At 49.5% G+C, this 19,695-nt stretch overlaps 1 protein-coding gene across 2 annotated transcripts in view; it reads right to left on the reverse strand.

The window, feature by feature from the left end:
* Positions 1-920: 920 nt before the first annotated feature.
* The window catches only part of LOC311116758 (transmembrane protein 243-like), a 30,827-nt gene continuing 12,052 nt past the window's right edge, over positions 921-19,695 (reverse strand). The window contains exons 2-5 of one of the 2 annotated variants that reach the window (XM_084191797.1): positions 17,778-17,940; positions 8,009-8,059; positions 5,573-5,677; positions 921-3,264 (exon numbers count right to left, since the gene is read on the reverse strand). In XM_084191797.1, coding sequence (XP_084047923.1) covers positions 3,136-3,264; positions 5,573-5,677; positions 8,009-8,059; positions 17,778-17,870 — 378 coding nt within the window. In that variant the 5' untranslated portion in view covers positions 17,871-17,940 and the 3' untranslated portion in view covers positions 921-3,135. The remainder of the gene's footprint in view (positions 3,265-5,572; positions 5,678-8,008; positions 8,060-17,777; positions 17,941-19,695) is intronic. The other variant, XM_084191798.1, reaches the window with a different exon arrangement.

The raw sequence follows: 19,695 nt of genomic DNA on the forward strand, positions 1-19,695 counted from the left end.
TCAGATCAAGCATTAACCGGCAATAGCAGACACTGCATCGTGGCTATTTTGGAGGTGTCAGCGGTGGAACGGCTGTTGGAGCCGTCAAATCGTTAAGCAGCTCTTGCGATCATTGTCATGAAAAAGCCACGCCCGCCCCACTCTGGTTAGACGTTCAGAAAGAGAATGTGTAGGCTATATAAAAAAATAATGAATAATGAATCATTCAACTAATTAATGAGGATTTCTATCATCCTATCACGTTCCAGTGTTCAAACTTGTAAACGAGGCTTCATGGGATTTCTGTTAGGGTGAGTCGTGCAGCCAACTGTAATGTCCGACTTCAGGTACAGGGGGGGAAAAAAAGGATTTAGTCAGCCACCAATGGTCCAAGTTCTCCCACTTAAAAAGATTAATCATTAATAATTTTCATCATAGGTACACGTCAACTATGACAGACAAAATGAGGAAAATAAATCCAGAAAATCTGACGTTTGGCAACTCGAATCTTCAGCTCCCTCCACAGATTTTCTATGGGATTAAGGTCTGGAGACTGGCTAGGCCACTCCAGGACCTTAATGTGCTTCTTCTTGAGCCACTCCTTTGTTGCCTTGGCCGTGTGTTTTGGGTCATTGTCATGCTGGAATACCCATCCACAACCCATTTTCAATGCCCTGGCTGAGGGAAGGAGGTTCTCACCCAAGATTTGACGGTACATGGGCCCCTTCCATCGTCCCGTGTACCTATGATGAAAATTACAGGCCTCTCTCATCTTTTTAAGTGGGAGAACCTGCACAATTGGTGGCTGACTAAATACTTATTTTCCCCACTGTATAACGCCTGGAGCCATTTGTGCGTTTGACAGCACTAACGCAGTTCCACCGCCAAAAACAACCACTAGGCCGATGTCAGCTAAAGCGGATCTGATTGAATCAAGCACGTAGTTTTTCTGAAAAGTTGTATTTTTATTTTGTGTGACATTACATCCAGCTGATTTGAATCGACGGCAGTTGAATGGAAACGCACCACAGCAGGCCATTGGTGCATCTATCTTCTATGCAAACATTCTAAATGTCAACAACAACAAAAAATGACTGGCCAATTGAATGGGAACGTAGCTACTGTAACCTGATTGGACGTAGCTACGGTAACCTGATGGAACGTAGCTACTGTAACCTGATTGGACGTAGCTACTGTAACCTGATTGGACGTAGCTACTGTAACCTGATTGGTATCAGATCTTCCTGTCCACCTCCGGAGGTAGGGTTAGGGTTAGGGTTAGGGTTAGGGTATCAGATCTTCCTGACCACCTCCGGAGGTAGGGTTAGGGTATCAGATCTTCCTGACCACCTCCGGAGGTAGGGTTAGGGTTAGGGTATCAGATCTTCCTGACCACCTCCGGAGGTAGGGTTAGGGTTAGGGTTAGGGTATCAGATCTTCCTGACCACCTCCGGAGGTAGGGTTAGGGTTAGGGTTAGGGTATCAGATCTTCCTGACCACCTCCGGAGGTAGGGTTAGGGTTAGGGTTAGGGTATCAGATCTTCCTGACCACCTCCGGAGGTAGGGTTAGGGTTAGGGTTAGGGTTAGGGTATCAGATCTTCCTGTCCACCTCCGGAGGTAGGGTTAGGGTTAGGGTTAGGGGTAGGGTTAGGGTATCAGATCTTCCTGTCCACCTCCGGAGGTAGGGTTAGGGTTAGGGTTAGGGTATCAGATCTTCCTGTCCACCTCCGGAGGTAGGGTTAGGGTTAGGGTATCAGATCTTCCTGTCCTCCGGAGGTTAGGGTTAGGGTTAGGGTATCAGATCTTCCTGACCACCTCCGGAGGTAGGGTTAGGGTTAGGGTATCAGATCTTCCTGACCACCTCCGGAGGTAGGGTTAGGGTTAGGGTATCAGATCTTCCTGTCCACCTCTGGAGGTAGGGTTAGGGTTAGGGTTAGGGTATCAGATCTTCCTGACCACCTCCGGAGGTAGGGTTAGGGTTAGGGTTAGGGGTAGGGTTAGGGTATCAGATCTTCCTGTCCACCTCCGGAGGTTAGGGTTAGGGTTAGGGTATCAGATCTTCCTGTCCACCTCCGGAGGTAGTCAGGACACACAGCTGTGTTTACACACGCAGCCCAATTCTGATCTTTTTTCACACTCATTTGTCTTTTGACCAATCAGATCAGCTCTTTCGCCAATAACTGGGTAAAAGATCAGAATTAGGCTGACTGTAAACGCAGCCAAAGTGTCTTAAAATAAATAATCTCTGTCAAATAATTTGCACACAAGGAGGGATCAGGAAATGTGGTGGCAATGCAGAGACAGTGAATGGATAAGAGACATCTCAATACCATGTGGTGACATATTTAGACATCTCAATACCATGTGGTGACATATTTCTGACAAGACATCTCAATACCATGTGTAGACATATTTCTGACAAGAGACATCTCAATACCATGTGTTGACATATTTCTGATAAGAGACATCTCAATACCATGTGTAGACATATTTCTGATAAGAGACATCTCAATACCATGTGTTGACATATTTCTGACAAGAGACATCTCAATACCATGTGGAGACATATTTCTGATAAGAGACATCTCAATACCATGTGGAGACATATTTCTGACAAGAGACATCTCAATACCATGTGTAGACATATTTCTGACAAGAGACATCTCAATACCATGTGTAGACATATTTCTGATAAGACATCTCAATACCATGTGTAGACATATCTGGAAATGTGGGACATTCAGAATGTGGCCAAGATCAAGACACAGGACGCATGAGACGCCAGGTATAAACAAGGTTTATGACAGAGGTGCAGGACACCAACTCACAGGCCAGACAGGATAGGATTATTTATTGCATAAAATATTAAATAAAAAAGAAACAAATTGTCTGAACCATCCTAAGGTCTTTGCTGTGCAGAGCTGAGTGGTCAGATGATCTGTGCAGCGCCTTTGATTGGTGGAGTAGAAACAGTCACTTGACTACGATTGGTGGACAGTCACTAGTCTGGAAACCGTCTGTCCTTTTTGTGCTTGTGTGGAATGTGCCCCCCCCCACCCAATAACTGGTCCTGGGCAGGTCAACCATCCTCCTGGTCCCACTAGTCCAGTCAGTGACCATGTGTGGCAGTGAGGGTGACTAAGGCATGTCCAGTCTCACGTCCCTCTGCCCACGTCGTGGAAGTACAGGTTGGCACAGAGACACAGCAGCATGATAGAGGCCAGCATGTAGTATATTAACTTCCTGAACTTCGGCTCCAAGTCCCCCTGCCGGTACCAGACAATCTACAGGAGGAAGAGAGAGAGAGATTCAGCCTCACCCCTGCCGGTACCTAACCCAAGTCCCCCTGCCGGTACCTAACCCAAGTCTCCCTGCCGGTACCAGACAATCTACAGGAGGAAGAGAGAGAGATTCAGCCTCACCCCTGCCGGTACCTAACCCAAGTCCCCCTGCCATTACCTAACCCAAGTCCCCCTGCCGGTACCAGACAATCTACAGGAGGAAGAGAGAGAGATTCAGCCTCACGCCTGCCTGTACCTAACCCAAGTCCCCCTGCCGGTACCAGACAATCTACAGGAGGAAGAGAGAGAGATTCAGCCTCACGCCTGCCATTACCTAACCCAAGTCCCCCTGCCATTACCTAACCCAAGTCCCCCTGCCGGTAACTAACCCAAGTCCCCCTGCCGGTACCAGACAATCTACAGGAGGAAGAGAGAGAGATTCAGCCTCACCCCTGCCGATACCTAACCCAAGTCCCACTAACGGTACCTAACCCAAGTCTCCATGCCTGTACCTAACCCAAGTCCCCCTGCCGGTACCTAACCCAAGTCCCCCTGCCGGTACCTAACCCAAGTCCCCCTGCCGGTAACTAACCCAAGTCCCCCTGCCGGTACCTAACCCAAGTCCCACTAACGGTACCTAACCCAAGTCCCCCTGCCGGTACCTAACCCAAGTCCCCCTGCCGGTACCTAACCCAAGTCCCCCTGCCGGTACCTAACCCAAGTCCCACTAACGGTAACTAACCCAAGTCCCACTAACGGTACCTAACCCAAGTCCCACTAACGGTACCTAACCCAAGTCCCCCTGCCGGTACCTAACCCAAGTCCCCCTGCCTGTACCTAACCCAAGTCTCCCTGCCTGTACCTAACCCAAGTCCCCCTGCCTGTACCTAACCCAAGTCCCACTAACGGTACCTAACCCAAGTCCCCCTGCCGGTACCAGACTATCTACAGGAGGAAGAGAGAGAGAGATTCAGCCTCACCCCTGCCGATACCTAACCCAAGTCCCACTAACGGTACCTAACCCAAGTCTCCATGCCTGTACCTAACCCAAGTCTCCATGCCTGTACCTAACCCAAGTCTCCCTGCCTGTACCTAACCCAAGTCTCCCTGCCTGTACCTAACCCAAGTCCCCCTGCCTGTACCTAACCCAAGTCCCCCTGCCTGTACCTAACCCAAGTCTCCCTGCCTGTACCTAACCCAAGTCTCCCTGCCATTACCTAACCCAAGTCTCCGTGCCATTACCTATCCCAAGTCCCCCTGCCTGTACCTAACCCAAGTCTCCCTGCCGGTACCTTACCCAAGTCTCCCTGCCTGTACCTAGCCCAAGTCTCCCTGCCTGTACCTAACCCAAGTCCCCCTGCCATTACCTAACCCAAGTCCCCCTGCCTGTACCTAACCCAAGTCCCCCTGCCTGTACCTAACCCAAGTCTCCCTGCCATTACCTAACCCAAGTCTCCCTGCCATTACCTAACCCAAGTCTCCCTGCCGGTACCTTACCCAAGTCTCCCTGCCTGTACCTAACCCAAGTCTCCCTGCCTGTACCTAACCCAAGTCCTCCTGCCTGTACCTAACCCAAGTCCCCCTGCCTGTACCTAACCCAAGTCCCCCTGCCTGTACCTAACCCAAGTCCCCCTGCCTGTACCTAACCCAAGTCCCCCTGCCTGTACCGAACCCAAGTCTCCCTGCCATTACCTAACCCAAGTCCCCCTGCCGGTACCTAACCCAAGTCTCCCTGCCGGTACCTAACCCAAGTCTCCCTGCCTGTACCTAACCCAAGTCTCCCTGCCTGTACCTAACCCAAGTCCCCCTGCCTGTACCTAACCCAAGTCCCCCTGCCGGTACCTAACCCTAATCCAAGTCCCCCTGCTGGTACCTAACCCAAGTCCCCCTGCCAGTACCTAACCCAAGTCCCCCTGCCGGTACCTAACCCTAATCCAAGTCCCCCTGCCAGTACCTAACCCAAGTCCCCCTGCCAGTACCTAACCCAAGTCCCCCTGCCAGTACCTAACCCAAGTCCCCCTGCCAGTACCTAACCCAAGTCCCCCTGCCGGTACCTAACCCTAATCCAAGTCCCCCTGCCAGTACCTAACCCAAGTCCCCCTGCCGGTACCTAACCCTAATCCAAGTCCCCCTGCCAGTACCTAACCCAAGTCCCCCTGCCAGTACCTAACCCAAGTCTCCCTGCCATTACCTAACCCAAGTCCCCCTGCCGGTACCTAACCCTAATCCAAGTCCCCCTGCTGGTACCAGAAGATCAAGAGGAGGGAGAGATTTAGCCTCTTCAGACCCAAAGAAAGCAGTGTGTTCTTACCAGCACCATGGCCGAGCCGCAGGTCAGCAGGATACAGAAAGCCAAGAAGACGTTGAGCGGCCAGGGAGGCAATGAGGGGAACAGGAATGAACTGATCACTGTTACCTAGGGAACACAATCACATATCAACCAAACACCACCTAACTGATCACTGTTACCTAGGGAACACAATCACATATCAACCAAACACCACCTAACTGATCACTGTTACCTAGGGAACACAATCACATATCAACCAAACACCACCTAACTGATCACTGTTACCTAGGGAACACAATCACATATCAACCAAACACCACCTAACTGATCACTGTTACCTAGGGAACACAATCACTTATCAACCAAACACCACCTAACTGATCACTGTTACCTAGGGAACACAATCACATATCAACCAAACACCACCTAACTGATCACTGTTACCTAGGGAACACAATCACATATCAACCAAACACCACCTAACTGATCACTGTTACCTAGGGAACACAATCACATATCAACCAAACACCACCTAACTGATCACTGTTACCTAGGGAACACAATCACTTATCAACCAAACACCACCTAACTGATCACTGTTACCTAGGGAACACAATCACTTATCAACCAAACACCACCTAACTGATCACTGTTACCTAGGGAACACAATCACATATCAACCAAACACCACCTAACTGATCACTGTTACCTAGGGAACACAATCACATATCAACCAAACACCACCTAACTGATCACTGTTACCTAGGGAACACAATCACTTATCAACCAAACACCACCTAACTGATCACTGTTACCTAGGGAACACAATCACATATCAACCAAACACCACCTAACTGATCACTGTTACCTAGGGAACACAATCACTTATCAACCAAACACCACCTAACTGATCACTGTTACCTAGGGAACACAATCACTTATCAACCAAACACCACCTAACTGATCACTGTTACCTAGGGAACACAATCACTTATCAACCAAACACCACCTAACTGATCACAGTTTTGTTTTGTTTAAAAAAAAAAAACACAATACAATATAAAGACCATATGAATGGCCACTCCCATCAGTGGGTGCTCTGGTCAGTGGGTGCTCTGGTCAGTGGGTGCTCTGGTCAGTGGGTGCTCTGGTCAGTGGGTGCTCTGGTCAGTGGGTGCTCTGGTCAGTGGGTGCGCTCAACCCCCCACCCGCCCCTAGACGCCAGCAGAGCGAAGCCCCCCCAAGGGATTCTCCAAGGGTGGGAAGGACCAAGCCCCGCTCAACGCCCAGGAGGGCATGGAAGGGAGCCCACCCATAACTACCAGGAACAGCACACACCTCTCACACTACCAGGACACACACACACACACACCTTGGAAGGACCAAGCCCCGCTCAACGCCCGGGAGGGCATGGAAGGACCAAGCCCCGCTCAACGCCCGGGAGGGCATGGAAGGACCAAGCCCCGCTCAACGCCCGGGAGGGCATGGAAGGACCAAGCCCCGCTCAACGCCCGGGAGGCCATGGAAGGACCAAGCCCCGCTCAACGCCCGGGAGGGCATGGAAGGACCAAGCCCCGCTCAACGCCCGGGAGGGCATGGAAGGACCAAGCCCCGCTCAACGCCCGGGAGGGCATGGAAGTTGAGCGCATCATTGTCTAAATGTTATCTCCAATATATTTTCCTTTTAAGAATCCTGTCTGATCATGATGAATAATATCCTTTAATACCTTTTCAATGCTATGAGCAATACATTTTGCCAATATATTTACATGGCAACATTGAAGGGTGAGGGGCCTCCAATGTTTTAGACAGACTGTCTTTATACTGCCCTCCTGGCTCCTGCTTCAGTAGGAGAGAAATCAGCCTCTTTTTGTGTCAGACAGTTTACAGGCCTTCACAAAGTATTCACACCCCTTTACTTTTTCCACATTCTGTTGTGTTACAGCCTGAAGTTAAAATGATTACATTTAGGTTTTTTTTGTCAGTGGCCGACACACACAATACCCAAATTATGTTTTTATAAATGTTCACAAATTAAAAATGAAAAGCTGAAAAACCTTGAGTCAATAAGTATTCAACCTCTTTGTTATGGCAATAATAAATAAGTTCAGGAGTAAACATTTGCTTAACAAGTCACTCTGTGCAATAATAGTGTAGTCATTCATAAATCATATTAAACACTATTTCTGCAGACAGAGTGAGTCCATGCAACATATTATGTGACCTGTTAAGCACATTTTTACTCCTGAACTTATTTAGGCTCGGCCATAACAAAGGGGTTGAATACTTATTGACTCAAGACATTTCAGCTTCTCATTGTTTATTAATTTGTAAACATTTCGAAAAACATAAATCCACTTTGACATTTTGGGGTATTGTGTGTAGGCCAGTGACACAAACATCTCAATGTCATCCATTTTAAATTCAGGCTGTAACAAAAAGTCCAGGGTTACTTACTAGAACTAGCAGGGATATCAGTCCTCCGACCAGCAGGTTAATGGCTCTGTCCTGCAGGGACAAGAGGAGATTACATGAGACAAGCCAATAACACACACTGTGGCTGGCGGTCATGACATTTTGTCAGCCGGTTAGTCATGCAAACGACTGCCGGTCTCACGGTAATTGACCGTTAATTAACATAAACACGTTTAGCATCTCCAGGCTGATTGGAACATCTACATTTAGAAAAGTCTAATAAATCAATTTAATATACACAGTCACAATAAATCCATTATTTATTTTAGGCAGGTCTAAAGAAACATTATGATATGAAGAAAATGTATTTCAGAAGAACAGAATATGAGTTGGCCGACTATATGTTATCTGGCTGTGCTCCATGCCATAGGCTGTAGGCTTGTTCATTTAGCAGACAAGATACGCTCATAAGTCCCGTGTCATTATTTTACATGATATGATTTTATAGTAAGAAGAATATAATTAATTTATTTATTTATTTATTTTAATTATTTAATATAATTGAACTTAGCTGAATAAAATAGAAAATGATATTTTTCCCATTCCGGAGCGAGAGCCACATATAAAGTGTTGAGTGTAAAAGTGTTCACTTGAAACAGGTCCTATACCCTAGATGTAGAGTTATTTGGCAACTGTAGTTGTGAACGATACAAACCTTAGAATGTCTTAGAAATGAAAAGACATGTGGGCTGCATGACGCGACTACAGGATACTGATGATCTGAGAAGCTTGCGCTCTGTTCCTTGCCTCAGGCTGCACAGCTGTTCTCTCATCAAGTCATCATATTTTCACCCATCAGACTATTCTCAATTTAATCTTGTCTTTACTAATACAGTGCATTCGGAAAGTATTCAGAACACTTGACTTTTTCCACATTTTGTTACGTTACAGCCTTATTCTAAAATTGATTAAATAGTTTTTTCCCCCTCAATCAAATCTCCACACAATACCCCATGATGACAAAGTGAAAATACAGGTTTTTAGACATTTTTGCAAATTTATTTTAAAAAATCCCCAGAAATAAGACATTTACATAAGTATTCAGACCTTTTACTCAGTACTTTGTTGAAGCACCTTTGGCAGCAATTACAACCTTGAGTCTTCTTGGGTATGACGCTACAAGCTTGGCACACCTGTATTTTGGGAGTTTCTCCCATTCTTCTCTGCAGATCCTCTCAAGCTCTGTCAGGTTGGATGGGGAGCGTCGCTGCACAGCTATTTTCAGGTCTCTCCAGAGATGTTTGATCGGGTTCAAGTCAGGGCTCTGGCTGGGCCACTCAAGGACATTCAGAGACTTGTCCCAAAGCCACTCCTGCATTGTCTTGGCTGTGTGTTTAGGGTCGTTGTCCTGTTGGAAGGTGAACCTTCGCCCCAGTCTGAGGTCCTGAGCGCTCTGGAGCAGGTTTTCATCAAGGATCTCTCTGTACTTTGCTCCGTTCATCTTTCCCTCGATCCTGACTAGTCACCCAGTCCCTTCAGCTGAGAAACATCCCCACAGCATGATGCTGCCACCACCATGCTTCACCGTAGGGATGGTGCCAGGTTTCCTCCAGATGTGACGTGTGGCATTCAGGCCAGAGAGTTCAATCTTGGTTTCATCAGACAAGAGAATCTTGTTTCTCACGGTCTGAGAGTCTTTAGGTGCCTTTTGGCAAACTCCAAGCGGGCTGTCATGTGCCTTTTACTGAGGAGTGGCTTCCGTCTGGCCACTCTACCATAAAGGCCTGATTGGTGGAGTGCTGCTGAGATAGTTGTCCTTCTGGAAGGTTCTCCCATCTCCACAGAGTAACTCTGGAGCTCTGTCAAAGTGACCATCAGGTTCTTGGTCACCTCCCTGGCCAAAGCCCTTCTCCCCCGATTGCTCAGTTTGGCCAGGCGGCCAGCTCTAGGAAGAGTCTTGGTGGTTCCAAACTTCTTCCATTTAAGAATGATGGAGGCCACTGTGTTCTTGGGGACCTTCAATGCTGCAGACATTTTTTGGTACCCTTCCCCAGATCTGTGCCTCGACACAATCCTGTCTTGGAGCTCTACGGACAATTCCTTCAACCTCAAGACTTGGTTTTTGCTCAGACATGCACTGTCAACTGTGGGACCTTATATAGACAGGTGTGTGCCTTTCCAAATCATGTCCAATCAATTGAATTTACCACAGGTGGACTCCAATCAAGTTGTAGAAACATCTCAAGGATGATCAATGGAAACAAGATGCAACTGAGCTCAATTTCGAGTCTCATAGCAAAGGGTCTGAATACTTATGTAAATACGTTTTTTTATTTTATTAAAATTAATGTAATCGCTTTTAGAATAAGGCTGTAACGTAAAAATATGTGGAAAAAGTCAAGGGGTCTGAATACTTTCCGAATGAACTGTATGTAAAATTAGTTCAGATTTAGAATGGCCCATTTTCCAATGGGCAGGAACAGGGGAAGGGGGAAAGATATGTAATCCGTATGCACTCTAATAGTGAATGGAGAACGCTTTCCCACCCGTTTGTTTTTCACTCATGCTGGGTCGGCTACTCCGGTTATTTCACTGCACACATCAACCACTGCTTGAGGAGCATGCAGCCTCTCGCTGCGCGACAGGTGATATTCCGCCCAAACTCTGTATGCCATGGGCTCTCCAACCCTGTCCCTCCAGCTACCCAGTACTCTGTATGCCATGGGCTCTCCAAACCTGTTCATCCAGCTACCCAGTACTCTGTATGCCATGGGCTCTCCAACCCTGTTCCTCCAGCTACCCAGTACTCTGTATGCCATGGGCTCTCCAACCCTGTTCCTCCAGCTACCCAGTACTCTGTATGCCATGGGCTCTCCAACCCTGTTCCTCCAGCTACCCAGTACTCTGTATGCCATGGGCTCTCCAACCCTGTTCCTCCAGCTACCCAGTACTCTGTATGCCATGGGCTCTCCAACCCTGTTCCTCCAGCTACCCAGTACTCTGTATGCCATGGGCTCTCCAACCCTGTTCCTCCAGCTACCCAGTACTCTGTATGCCATGGGCTCTCCAACCCTGTTCCTCCAGCTACCCAGTACTCTGTATGCCATGGGCTCTCCAACCCTGTTCCTCCAGCTACCCAGTACTCTGTATGCCATGGGCTCTCCAACCCTGTTCCTCCAGCTACCCAGTACTCTGTATGCCATGGGCTCTCCAACCCTGTTCCTCCAGCTACCCAGTACTCTGTATGCCATGGGCTCTCCAACCCTGTTCCTCCAGCTACCCAGTACTCTGTATGCCATGGGCTCTCCAACCCTGTTCCTCCAGCTACCCAGTACTCTGTATGCCATGGGCTCTCCAACCCTGTTCCTCCAGCTACCCAGTACTCTGTATGCCATGGGCTCTCCAACCCTGTTCCTCCAGCTACCCAGTACTCTGTATGCCATGGGCTCTCCAACCCTGTTCCTCCAGCTACCCAGTACTCTGTATGCCATGGGCTCTCCAACCCTGTTCCTCCAGCTACCCAGTACTCTGTATGCCATGGGCTCTCCAACCCTGTTCCTCCAGCTACCCAGTACTCTGTATGCCATGGGCTCTCCAACCCTGTTCCTCCAGCTACCCAGTACTCTGTATGCCATGGGCTCTCCAACCCTGTTCCTCCAGCTACCCAGTACTCTGTATGCCATGGGCTCTCCAACCCTGTTCCCCCAGCTACCCAGTACTCTGTATGCCACGGGCTCTCCAACCCTGTTCCTCCAGCTACCCAGTACTCTGTATGCCATGGGCTCTCCAACCCTGTTCCTCCAGCTACCCAGTACTCTGTATGCCATGGGCTCTCCAACCCTGTTCCTCCAGCTACCCAGTACTCTGTATGCCATGGGCTCTCCAACCCTGTTCCTGTATCTACCCAGTACTCTGGATGCCATGGGCTCTCCAACCCTGTTCCTGCAGCTACCCAGTGCTTAAATTTGGGAAACCAAGTGAAATCCATTTGGGAACACAACAAAACATATTTCATTAAGCCCCTCTCTATGCGTGCTGGAGAAAGGAATGAAGGAGAGAGAGGATGAGATGGAAACGCACGGTGGTGAGATTCTGTAGCTAAAAGGTAATGTGTCAGCCTATTCATTATGAAATATAGAAAATGCCTTATACTAGGCATTTCAAAATGAAATACAAATTCATTAATTGTATGCTAACTTTGTAAGCCGCCCTGCACAATCAATGAACCAACAGCATCACCTAGACCTATACGTTCTCTCCCAATGAACCAACAGCATCACCTAGACCTATACGTTCTCTCCCAATGAACCAACAGCATCACCTAGACCTATACGTTCTCTCCCAATGAACCAACAGCATCACCTAGACCTATACGTTCTCTCCCAATGAACCAACAGCATGGCCTAGACCTATACGTTCTCTCCCAATGAACCAACAGCATCACCTAGACCTATACGTTCTCTCCCAATGAACCAACAGCATGGCCTAGACCTATACGTTCTCTCCCAATGAACCAACAGCATCACCTAGACCTATACGTTCTCTCCCAATGGACCAACAGCATCACCTAGACCTATACGTTCTCTCCCAATGAACCAACAGCATGGCCTAGACCTATACGTTCTCTCCCAATGAACCAACAGCATGGCCTAGACCTATATGTTCTCTCCCAATGAACCAACAGCATCACCTAGACCTATACATTCTCTCCCAATGAACCAACAGCATCACCTAGACCTATACGTTCTCTCCCAATGAACCAACAGCATCACCTAGACCTATACGTTCTCTCCCAATGAATCAACAGCATGGCCTAGACCTATACGTTCTCTCCCAATGAACCAACAGCATCACCTAGACCTATACGTTCTCTCCCAATGAACCAACAGCATCACCTAGACCTATACGTTCTCTCCCAATGAACCAACAGCATGGCCTAGACCTATACGTTCTCTCCCAATGAACCAACAGCATCACCTAGACCTATATGTTCTCTCCCAATGAACCAACAGCATCACCTAGACCTATACGTTCTCTCCCAATGAACCAACAGCATCACCTAGACCTATACGTTCTCTCCCAATGAACCAACAGCATGGCCTAGACCTATACGTTCTCTCCCAATGAACCAACAGCATGGCCTAGACCTATACGTTCTCTCCCAATGAACCAACAGCATCACCTAGACCTATACGTTCTCTCCCAATGAACCAACAGCATGGCCTAGACCTATACGTTCTCTCCCAATGAACCAACAGCATGGCCTAGACCTATACATTCTCTCCCAGACTCATGGATAGACATTCTGGAGCGTAACATAAGGTAACCAGTCCATCCATAAGGTAACCAGTCCACCCATAAGGTAACCAGTCCATCCATAAGGTAACCAGTCCATCCATAAGGTAACCAGTCCATCCATAAGGTAACCAGTCCATCCATAAGGTAACCAGTCCATCCATAAGGTAACCAGTCCACCCACAAGGTAACCAGTCCACCCATAAGGTAACCAGTCCACCCATAAGGTAACCAGTCCATCCATAAGGTAACCAGTCCATCCATAAGGTAACCAGTCCATCCATAAGGTAACCAGTCCATCCATAAGGTAACCAGTCCATCCAGTATGAATAATAATACAGTCCACACTCCGAGGCCATTACTAGAATGTGTATAATGTTGGAGTCTAGGTTAGACCAATGATGTACCAAAGACATCTTCAATCAGTTTATTTAAATGTTTTTCTGCCATGTGTAATATGTGGTAGACTATGTATTGTATAACGACACAATCATTATTTAATTTTGGGGGGAGGGGCTTAGGCTCATATATACACCTATACCTATGAATAAGCTGTGAGATGGAGTATGGGTGTTTTGAAATAATCATCCCCTTAGAAAGCGCTGTCCATTTCGTTGTGTTTGGCTTTGAAACAACATCCACAATCCACAACGATCATGTTTCCACTCAGTTTCAACCTGTTGTTGAACTTCTTTCAGTCACAGTGAGGTGAGTTTTAAAAGCATGATACTGTTTTGATGATAAGTGTTTGATGTGATTTTAGATGGCATTGATGTCAGAGTGGTTAGAGGGACAATAGAGCCCTGAGTACCAGGCCATTAGGACCTGATGGTTAGAGGGACAATAGAGCCCTGAGTACCAGGCCATTAGGACCTGATGGTTAGAGGGACAATAGAGCCCTGAGTACCAGGCCATTAGGACCTGATGGTTAGAGGGACAATAGAGCCCTGAGTACCAGGCCATTAGGACCTGATGGTTAGAGGGACAATAGAGCCCTGAGTACCAGGCCATTAGGACCTGATGGTTAGAGGGACAATAGAGCCCTGAGTACCAGGCCATTAGGACCTGATGGTTAGAGGGACAATAGAGCCTGAGTACCAGGCCATTAGGACCTGATGGTTAGAGGGACAATAGAGCCCTGAGTACCAGGCCATTAGGGACCTGATGGTTAGAGGGACAATAGAGCCCTGAGTACCAGGCCATTAGGACCTGATGGTTAGAGGGACAATAGAGCCCTGAGTACCAGGCCATTAGGGACCTGATGGTTAGAGGGACAATAGAGCCCTGAGTACCAGGCCATTAGGACCTGATGGTTAGAGGGACAATAGAGCCTGAGTACCAGGCCATTAGGACCTGATGGTTAGAGGGACAATAGAGCCCTGAGTACCAGGCCATTAGGGACCTGATGGTTAGAGGGACAATAGAGCCCTGAGTACCAGGCCATTAGGGACCTGATGGTTAGAGGGACAATAGAGCCCTGAGTACCAGGCCATTAGGGACCTGATGGTTAGAGGGACAATAGAGCCCTGAGTACCAGGCCATTAGGGACCTGATGGTTAGAGGGACAATAGAGCCCGGAGTACCAGGCCATTAGGACCTGATGGTTAGAGGGACAATAGAGCCTGAGTACCAGGCCATTAGGGACCTGATGGTTAGAGGGACAATAGAGCCCTGAGTACCAGGCCATTAGGGACCTGATGGTTAGAGGGACAATAGAGCCCTGAGTACCAGGCCATTAGGACCTGATGGTTAGAGGGACAATAGAGCCTGAGTACCAGGCCATTAGGGACCTGATGGTTAGAGGGACAATAGAGCCCTGAGTACCAGGCCATTAGGGACCTGATGGTTAGAGGGACAATAGAGCCCTGAGTACCAGGCCATTAGGGACCTGATGGTTAGAGGGACAATAGAGCCCTGAGTACCAGGCCATTAGGACCTGATGGTTAGAGGGACAATAGAGCCCTGAGTACCAGGTCATTAGGACCTGATGGTTAGAGGGACAATAGAGTCCTGAGTACCAGGCCATTAGGACCTGATGGTTAGAGGGACAATAGAGCCCTGAGTACCAGGCCATTAGGACCTGATGGTTAGAGGGACAATAGAGCCCTGAGTACCAGGCCATTAGGACCTGATGGTTAGAGGGACAATAGAGCCCTGAGTACCAGGCCATTAGGACCTGATGGTTAGAGGGACAATAGAGCCCTGAGTACCAGGCCATTAGGACCTGATGGTTAGAGGGACAATAGAGCCCTGAGTACCAGGCCATTAGGACCTGATGGTTAGAGGGACAATAGAGCCCTGAGTACCAGGCCATTAGGACCTGATGGTTAGAGGGACAATAGAGCCCTGAGTACCAGGCCATTAGGACCTGATGGTTAGAGGGACAATAGAGCCCTGAGTACCAGGCCATTAGGACCTGATGGTTAGAGGGACAATAGAGCCCTGAGTACCAGGCCATTAGGACCTGATGGTTAGAGGGACAATAGAGCCCTGAGTACCAGGCCATTAGGACCTGATGGTTAGAGGGACAATAGAGCCCTGAGTACCAGGCCATTAGGACCTGATGGTTAGAGGGACAATAGAGCCCTGAGTACCAGGCCATTAGGACCTGATGGTTAGAGGGACAATAGAGCCCTGAGTACCAGGCCATTAGGACCTGATGGTTAGAGGGACAATAGAGCCCTGAGTACCAGGCCATTAGGACCTGATGGTTAGAGGGACAATAGAGCCCTGAGTACCAGGCCATTAGGACCTGATGGTTAGAGGGACAATAGAGCCCTGAGTACCAGGCCATTAGGACCTGATGGTTAGAGGGACAATAGAGCCCTGAGTACCAGGCCATTAGGACCTGATGGTTAGAGGGACAATAGAGCCCTGAGTACCAGGCCATTAGGACCTGATGGTTAGAGGGACAATAGAGCCCTGAGTACCAGGCCATTAGGACCTGATGGTTAGAGGGACAATAGAGCCCTGAGTACCAGGCCATTATGACCTGATGGTTAGAGGGACAATAGAGCCCTGAGTACCAGGCCATTAGGACCTGATGGTTAGAGGGACAATAGAGCCCTGAGTACCAGGCCATAAGGACCTGATGGTTAGAGGGACAATAGAGCCCTGAGTACCAGGCCATTAGGACCTGATGGTTAGAGGGACAATAGAGCCCTGAGTACCAGGCCATTAGGACCTGATGGTTAGAGGGACAATAGAGCCCTGAGTACCAGGCCATTAGGACCTGATGGTTAGAGGGACAATAGAGCCCTGAGTACCAGGCCATTAGGACCTGATGGTTAGAGGGACAATAGAGCCCTGAGTACCAGGCCATTAGGACCTGATGGTTAGAGGGACAATAGAGCCCTGAGTACCAGGCCATTAGGACCTGATGGTTAGAGGGACAATAGAGCCCTGAGTACCAGGCCATCAGGACCTGATGGTTAGAGGGACAATAGAGCCCTGAGTACCAGGCCATCAGGACCTGATGGTTAGAGGGACAATAGAGCCCTGAGTACCAGGTCATTAGGACCTGATGGTTAGAGGGACAATAGAGCCCTGAGTACCAGGCCATTAGGACCTGATGGTTAGAGGGTCAATAGAGCCCTGAGTACCAGGCCATTAGGACCTGATGGTTAGAGGGACAATAGAGCCCTGAGTACCAGGCCATTAGGACCTGATGGTTAGAGGGACAATAGAGCCCTGAGTACCAGGTCATTAGGACCTGATGGTTAGAGGGACAATAGAGCCCTGAGTACCAGGCCATTAGGACCTGATGGTTAGAGGGACAATAGAGCCCTGAGTACCAGGTCATTAGGACCTGATGGTTAGAGGGACAATAGAGCCCTGAGTACCAGGCCATTAGGACCTGATGGTTAGAGGGACAATAGAGCCCTGAGTACCAGGTCATTAGGACCTGATGGTTAGAGGGACAATAGAGCCCTGAGTACCAGGCCATTAGGACCTGATGGTTAGAGGGTCAATAGAGCCCTGAGTACCAGGCCATTAGGACCTGATGGTTAGAGGGTCAATAGAGCCCTGAGTACCAGGCCATTAGGACCTGATGGTTAGAGGGACAATAGAGCCCTGAGTACCAGGCCATTAGGACCTGATGGTTAGAGGGACAATAGAGCCCTGAGTACCAGGTCATTAGGACCTGATGGTTAGAGGGACAATAGAGCCCTGAGTACCAGGCCATTAGGACCTGATGGTTAGAGGGACAATAGAGCCCTGAGTACCAGGTCATTAGGACCTGATGGTTAGAGGGACAATAGAGCCCTGAGTACCAGGCCATTAGGACCTGATGGTTAGAGGGACAATAGAGCCCTGAGTACCAGGCCATTAGGACCTGATGGTTAGAGGGACAATAGAGCCCTGAGTACCAGGCCATTAGGACCTGATGGCCGTCAGTGAGTTGGGTTCTACCAACGCATGTCCACAGTGCATAAGAGGAGACTGATGACTGTGGGTGTGGCAGTAATACGGTCACCACAACAGCCCTACACACACACACACACACACGGCATACCCGAGCAGAGGTTTCTCCAAACAGAGGTCTGTTGTCAAGGCCGCTGGTGCCATATGTTCTGGTGGTGAAGTCATTGGTAGTGAAGTCATCCATGGCTCAGCAGCTCCACCTCATGGACACACAGAGGAACTGCATGCTAGCACCTCCACAGGGGCAGGTCTTACTGGACAGGAAGCAGGGCCAGCCAACCAGATGGAAGGAAGAGGAGAGGGAAGTTAATAGCCTGTCCCTCCTCCCATAATGGGACTGGCTGTAACACTTCCTCCCATACTTCCCTGTTCCACTGCTGTCCCTCCTCTCTCTCCTTGATCCCCCTCTCTTCCCCTTCCCCCCTCCCATCTCTGTCCCACATCCACCTCCTCCCATCTCTGTCCCCAGCCCAATCCCAAATCCACCCCCTCCCATCTCTGTCCCAAATCCACCCCCTCCCATCTCTGTCCCAAATCCACCCCCTCCCATCTCTGTCCCAAATCCACCCCCTCCCATCTCTGTCCCAAATCCACCCCCTTCCATCTCTATCCCAAATCAATCCCAAATCCACCCCCTGCCATCTCTGTCCCCAGCCCAATCCCAAATCCACCCCCTCCCATCTCTGTCCCAAATCCACCCCCTCCCATCTCTGTCCCACATCCACCTCCTCCCATCTCTGTCCCCAGCCCAATCCCAAATCCACCCCCTCCCATCTCTGTCCCAAATCCACCCCCTGCCATCTCTGTCCCAAATCCACCCCCTTCCATCTCTATCCCAAATCAATCCCAAATCCACCCCCTGCCATCTCTGTCCCCAGCCCAATCCCAAATCCACCCCCTCCCATCTGTCCCCAGCCCAATCCCACATCCACCCCCTCCCATCTCTGTCCCAAATCCACCCCCTCCCATCTCTGTCCCCAGCCCAATCCCAAATCTACCCCCTCCCATCTCTGTCCCCAGCCCAATCCCAAATCCACCCCCTCCCATCTGTCCCCAGCCCAATCCCACATCCACCCCCTCCCATCTCTGTCCCAAATCCACCCCCTCCCATCTCTGTCCCCAGCCCAATCCCAAATCCATCCCCTCCCATCTCTGTCCCCAGCCCAATCCCAAATCTACCCCCTCCCATCTCTGTCCCCAGCCCAATCCCAAATCCACCCCCTCCCATCTCTGTCCCCAGCCCAATCCCCAAATCCCTATGCCCTAGTGGAGATCTGAGATGATTGAATAGGTCTAAGCAATATGGTGAAACTTCCACCTAGTTTATCAGAGGGAAAGTTACAACTATTCTCCAACTGCTTCCACCCCCCCCCCCCCCCCCGCCCGCCCCCCCCGCCCGCATCCCCTCTACTCCATCTCCTCCGTTCCCCCCTGCATCCCCTCTACTCCATCTCCTCCGTTCCCCCCTGCATCCCCTCTACTCCATCTCCTCCGTTCCCCCCTGCATCCCCTCTACTCCATCTCCTCCTCCGTTCCCCCCTGCATCCCCTCTACTCCATCTCCTCCTCCGTTCCCCCTCTACTCCATCTCCTCAGTTCCCCCCTGCATCCCCTCTACTCCATCTCCTCCGTTCCCCTCTACTCCATCTCCTCCTCCGTTCCCCCCTGCATCCATCTCCTCCTCCTCCCTCTCCTACATTCTCCTGTGTTCAGTCCCAGTTTTCAGAAATGCTTTAATCCCAGAAGGAGTCTGTTTCCTCTCTACCCTAGCTGTATGTCACTGCACAGAGCAGAAGACCATTCTAGACTGTTTCCTGTTGCAACAACATTCTGGGTGAAAAGAAGCCAGAAGTCCTGATCCAGCTTTGTGCTCCGAACCCACAGGAACAAGAGGTCCATTATGACATGGGAACCAGCCGCCACTCTCTAGCCTCCAGCTCCATTCCAGCCTGGCCTTGTGATCCCCTGCATCCCCTCTACTCCATCTCCACTCTCTAGCCTCCAGCTCCA

Source organism: Coregonus lavaretus (assembly GCF_964263955.1).
Source record: "Coregonus lavaretus genome assembly, contig: HAP1_SCAFFOLD_1172, whole genome shotgun sequence".
NCBI lineage: Eukaryota > Metazoa > Chordata > Actinopteri > Salmoniformes > Salmonidae > Coregonus > Coregonus lavaretus.